The sequence below is a fragment of the Anas acuta genome, chromosome 2 (assembly GCF_963932015.1).
Source record: "Anas acuta chromosome 2, bAnaAcu1.1, whole genome shotgun sequence".
Classification (NCBI taxonomy): domain Eukaryota; kingdom Metazoa; phylum Chordata; class Aves; order Anseriformes; family Anatidae; genus Anas; species Anas acuta.
The window spans coordinates 43457020-43463019 of record NC_088980.1 but is presented as its reverse complement, the minus strand read 5'-3'; the positions used below and the strand labels follow the sequence as shown (position 1 = coordinate 43463019).

At 45.3% G+C, this 6000-nt stretch overlaps 1 protein-coding gene across 1 annotated transcript in view; it reads left to right on the top strand.

Moving 5' to 3' along the window:
- The first annotated feature begins 556 nt into the window (after positions 1-556).
- The window catches only part of DYNC1LI1 (dynein cytoplasmic 1 light intermediate chain 1), a 23545-nt gene continuing 18101 nt past the window's right edge, over positions 557-6000 (top strand). Inside the window, exons 1-2 of the mRNA XM_068674463.1 lie at positions 557-784; positions 953-1026. Coding sequence (XP_068530564.1) covers positions 624-784; positions 953-1026 — 235 coding nt within the window. The 5' untranslated portion in view covers positions 557-623. The remainder of the gene's footprint in view (positions 785-952; positions 1027-6000) is intronic.

The window sequence follows — 6000 nt, the reverse complement described above, 5'->3', positions numbered from 1 at the left end:
AATAACTGGGCATCCATTATGATGAATTCAGTATACTGGTCTCACTGTTTCAATTATTTATACCTGAAGGACCTTGCCAAAATTTGTTTTCATGAATTGTGAACTATAAGTTCTGGTTTGCACCTGATCTCGGCTAAAGCAACAGATGAAAGGAACATCCTCAAGTTGCGCAAGGGGAGGTTTGGGTTGGAAATTAGGGGAAATTTCTTCTCAGGAAAAGTGGTTAGGGGTCGGAATGGGTTGCCCAGGGAGGTGGTGGAGTCACCGTCCCTGGGGGTGTTCAGGGAGAGGCTGGACGCGGTGCTTGGGGACACGGTTTGGTGGTGCCATTGGTGGTAGGGGGGTGGTTGGACCAGGTGATCTTGGAGGTGGTGTTGAGCTCTGTGTGGTGCTGAAGGGGTTCAGGTGTGGCTCCTCACAAGGTGTACGAGCACCCTGAGGCCCCCCAAGCCCCGCCTGAAGCCTGTCCCCCCCTTCCCCACAGGGGCTGGGGCTGCCTCAGGGAGCCGCACGGCCGCAGGCCCGGCCCCGCCCGCCGACATCCGGGCTCCTGGCGCCGCCGCCGCCCGCCCGGCGGCTCGGGGAGGCGGCGGGGCGGGGAGGCGGCGGCCGCAGCAGCGAAGATGGCGGCGGCGGCGGGGAGAGCCGCTTCCTTCGGTGCCTCCGCGGCCGGCCTGGGCTCAAACGCCGCCTTCTCCTCGGCTGCGGCCGGCGCCGGGGCAGGCAGCGCCGGCCCCGCGGAGCTGCGGGCGGGGGGCGATGAGGACGACGGGCAGAACCTCTGGTAACGGGGGGCGGCGGGGCGGGGGCGGGGGGACGCCGAAACCCGCTAAAATCCCCCCAAAATCCCAACCTCCGCGGCCCCCTCGTTCCGTTTCTCGTTGAGGGGGCGGCGGGGGCCGGGTGTGAGCGGCTCCCCCCCGGTGATCGCTGTCTCTGTGCCCCGCACCAGGTCCTGCATCCTCAGCGAGGTGTCCACGCGCTCCCGCTCCAAGCTGCCCTCGGGGAAAAACGTCCTGCTGCTGGGTGAGGCCGCCCCTCCTTCCTCCTCATCATCCTCATCCTCTTCATCCTCCTCCTCCTTCTCTTCTTCCGTGTGCCCCCATCCCCGCCCAGCCGGCTTTGGGGCGCAGGGGGGAGCGGGCGCCTTCATGCATGGGTGTCTGTGTGTGTGTGTGAGGGGGGGATATCACAGCTGGAGGGCTGCTGGGTGCTGCTACCAGCAGGTGGATCACTAAATCAGCTGCTTCGCCCCTCCTTTGTCAGCCTTTCCAGCCCTGCAGGGAGCTCTGGTCAGCGTCTGGGGACACACTCATAACCCTGCACACGGTTACGTGGCTGCTGTGCGCCCGCTGATTCTCCCTAGCCTCGTGGTTTATATTTCCTTGAGTTCTTTCAGGCGTGTTTTTTCTTCCTCCACACTCCTAAAGCCGTCGCTGCGACCCTTTGCTTCCTATCTGGAGAAGTCAAGTGGTGGCCTACAGCGTCTCGTGCAGGAGAAAATTGCGCGAGGGCTGTGGGCTGGCCTAGTGAACCTGTTACATCCTCGCCCGCTGTTTGTTGCTTTTTATACGGTACAGCTAAGGAGGCTTTCGAGATCGAAAGGTTGTGTTGATGTTAGAGAAGGGAAAGGTTGCATAACGATTGACAGCTTTTTGTGGATACTTTGAAATTAAATTGGACGACTGTCCTTCTTGAAACTTGCATTTCCTTTTTCTTCAAGCTGTGATCCTTGCCAAGAAGATTACGTTCTTGGCTTTTTGGCTCATCATAGGCTACTGTACAGGATACTGGCAATCTGTAATTCGCAAATTGAGACTGGACTTCTTTCAAAACTAAAGAGGGTATCATGAATGTTTTCAAGGACTCATGTAGCTTATGTTTAATTTGCTGCACAGAAATATGCTAGTCCCTCATTTACGTAGAGCTTACAGAATGACTAAACGTAGCACTTAACTCATGCTTTTCTTGTTTTCTGTTTCTTTTTTTTTTTTTTTTTAAACAAGACGTGCAGATTTGTAGAAGAAATTCTAGTGCTTTCTCAAGAGTTGTATTCTCTAGAAGGATGCGGTCCAGAAAAAAAAAAGTTTGGCATGTATTTAGGAAAAAGAGCATCAGATCTGAGGACTGGCCAATGAGGATTGTGGTCATGTTTTTTGTATGAATATGTAATCTATGTATTCTCTTGGCTGATCATTTGCAAGCCAGCGTGCTGGCCCTGAAGTACACTGCCTCTGGAAAAGGAGAGGTCGCGTGTATTCTGTACTGGCCCGCTTCAGGTGTGCAGTATGTGAAGTTTTGTCTCTTCAGGTTCTTGAGCTGTGTATTTGCTATTTCTCTGTTATCTCACACTTCCTCTATTTTTGAGCTTTCTTCCTTTAATTAGTTTTCTACTAACTTTTGTTCTTAGTGTGGATCACTTCTTGTCATGGCTACTTCCAGCTGCATCACTCTTAGAATACTTTTAAGCAGCAGTTGTAAAGCTGCTGATGAGAATTGACAGCTCTCACTGTTTTGAGTTAGAGGAGTTACAATATTTACAGTATAAACAGTGTATTTGTTAAAATTTCCCAGTTGAAACATGATTTGTAGCAACAAAGTAATGCTTTTTGATATGAACTGCATCTTAAAAAAAAACAAAACAAAAAAACAGCAACCCACACTTGGTGTTTTTTCTTTTGCCAGGACACTTTTTTTTTGGATTTGCCTGCAGCATGTATATTTTTCCAACCCTATATATACTTGTAAGCCTAATTGTTCTGGGAGCCTGGTTGTTGCAGGCATGCTAATTCTGCTATTTCAGCAATTTATTTTTAGCTTTGTTAACATCTCAGTTTTAAGAACCTGGAAAACCTTTTAAAACATCACGAAAATAACTAGAGGAAAGCAGAATGCCAAGTGTTAATCTCTGGATAGGACACATTTTGTGAAGTGAAAGTTATCAGTATTACGGTAATTTTCTCCTCAAAATCGTCAAAAAGCAAACAAAGGCCAACCTACAGTTGTAGGTCTCCGATATTATTTCATTTTTTTTTCTGTGGAGACTTCAGGCTTTGGCAGCACATGTAGTATAAAAGCATTTTTCCGTTATTGTATGAACAAATACTAAAAATGCAATCTTCCCTAAACGTTTCTGTACAGCAGGCGTGCTCTGATTCATGGGCAGCTCTGTCATAGTGACGATAGCTACCTCATTTAGCAAATTATACCAGCAGAGAACATAAGACAGTCCCTGCTTTCTGAAGGAAATGGGGTGCTCTGGTTGCCATTTCTAGCTACTATTTGCAGATAGCCAAAGGCTTTTGTTGCTGGGATATATTTTTTCCCTTTTTGGCTGGTTTGATTTTTCTGATCACTTACGTAGTAAAGATAGCTGATCAGAAGAGAGTGATGGTTTTTGTCAAGTATGATGACAAAACTGATGCTGACAACTGGGAGCACTCATGCTCATTGCCTTCCTGCTGAAATTACACCTGAATCAGTAGGTGGAATAGATGAGACAGCTAAAAAGCCAAGACTGCGGGTTGTGGATGGAATCCATAGCACTGCACAATGTGTGAAGGGATGAATTCAGAGACCAAGGCTAGTCAATAATTCAATCAATTGCAGCATGTGTGCAAGCACTAATATTCAGAATCATTCCAGGATGCACAAGCAAACAGGCTCCCTAGCTTGCAAGTGAACTGAATGGCTGCTTTCTATCAGGCTGCACATTTTCTTTTTTACCCCGGACATCTCACTCTGCAAGGCCAGGCCTGTTTGTTCGAATCTCTGAGCTCAGCTCCTGGCCAAGGGCTGTCAGGATGCTCGAGGAGTTCCCGCAGTCCACAGCTAATTTACAGGTACACTTTTCTGTGTGCATGTGTTTGGGAAATTACTGTTATTGTGGGAAGCTGCCGCATCTCAAGGAGCTGTTTCAACTTGCTGCTTTCATTTAGTGGACCCTTGAACTATAGCATGCTTCAACATTCAACATTTAAGCATTAAACAGCAAATTGTTGTGAGAGGATATAAAATCAACATTAAATCTGCTTACTTATTATTTAGTGTTGAGCACAAATTTACTTTTCCATTTGATTTTTTTTTCCCTGTTCAAATAGCTGAAAGTTTCGCTGTGATCATTTCATCATTACAGTTGATGAAACATCGCTTGCTGATGGAATCCTGATCATTCATCTCAAATGCTTCTTAATTCTCTAGTCCTGCAGTTGTCAGATAACTTTTCTTCCTCTTCAAATCTAAACTTGCAACCTTTTCCACCCTCTGCATGAAATGAAAGCCTTCCAGATGTAAGACAAGTTTTATTTCAGTCAACAGTCGTAGTTCTAAAGTGTCAATTGTTTTGTGGGACACTGACCTAGGTAGTATTTTAATTGTTAGCTTTGCATCTACGTTTCTTAGAACCCCAAATGTACTTTTGGGGAATATTCTTCCTGCTATAATACGTTTCCAAAAAGCCGGAATTAAATGAATGTTGTGTAGTAAGCCTTATTTAGTCAGAACCAGCATGGGAAGTTCTAGAATTGTTGAATTGCATTTATTTAATTTGCCTGCTTTGCCAGAGGTGCTGCTGATTACTGGATCTCTCTCAGAAATAGCTCTGAAGGTGAGGATCGTGGAAGGAATTGTGTTTCTGTGTTCTCCAAGTAGGATAGTGACAGGAATACCAATAAAGACGTCCCTTCAATACCAGCACAGGATTATTCTATTTCAGTAGTGAGCCTGGGTAAAATGCACTAGATGACTTACGGGACTTAGTAGGTGATGTTACAGGTGGCTCAGTGCTTGCATTCGAGATGTGTGCTGCTCATACTCATTGTAGAAATTTCTGCAGTGTTTGGCTTTCTCTGCCTTAGGTTTTTCCAAGCATAAGTAACACTGCTGTACCTGTTTCCACGGTCAGACCAGGTGTTCTTGTGTTGCAGGACTTGGCAAAAGGCATGCTGGAACAGTTGTCTACGGTCTGCTTTCCATCATGTTATGAATAAACGTAATTAATGTGCTCCTGGTTTAATTTTGTACTGCCAAAAAAAAAAAAAAGGCAAGTGAATGATATGTGAGGAAAAAGGTGCGTTCAGTGGAGTAAAACAAACTCAGAGGAGGAAGGTTTTTGTCTAATGAGTAAATTCTAATTTAGTGGCAAGTTATTTGAAGACTTGGTAGCACTTATTTATTGTGAACTTTTGTGTCATTTTTGAGGAATTCTGGGGAGGAATCTCATCAGCATAATTAATTTTGTGCCTCAACTCTCTGAAAGCAAACTAAATTTGGCTTACTCCGATTATTTTGGTCTTGCTCTGCAAAAGGCATTCTTCAGTTAGTATAGTATGTGTAAACAAGTCTCTTTCACTAATATGAGGCTGTGGAAAAGGCAGTTATTAGCCTGTGCTTGAGAGAAGTGTTTATCTTGAATGTAGCTGTAGTACACATGCCCTTGACTCTAGCAGGAAGGCTGTTGTGTCTCCACTCCTCTGGATTAAGCTTCAGAAATTCCACGAGGTGTGGAGCAGAGATCAGTCGCTCTGTGACTCTGGGAAAGCTGCTTTGCCTGGTTTGATAACTCAATTTCAGCTTTGACTTTGCTCTATCACATTTAAGAGAGGTTGGCTTTCTTCTGTCAATACAAATATCTGGTGTTTTATTAAATGCTGTGAATCTTCCTACCCCAAAACTGTCTTCTTTTTGTAAAAGCATAAAGGTAGTTCACAAAAAGAAAACCACAACCTTTTTCTAGGGGAGGGAGAAGATTAACTAGGACCGTTGTCTGTAGTTTTGCTTGGCTGTGCCTGAATATTGTTTTTAGGGATGAGTTGTAAAATTCCCGTATCAGGCTGGATTTTAATTGATATTTTTAAAAAAGCAAACAACAAAATCCATCAAAGAGCCAGTGCTGTTATGATTACACATGTTGGATGCATCCATGGCTTTCCAAAGCTGTTGAAAAAAATCAGAGCCCCTAACATAAGAGGGACAGACCAACAGTGCTGATGACTGAAAGGA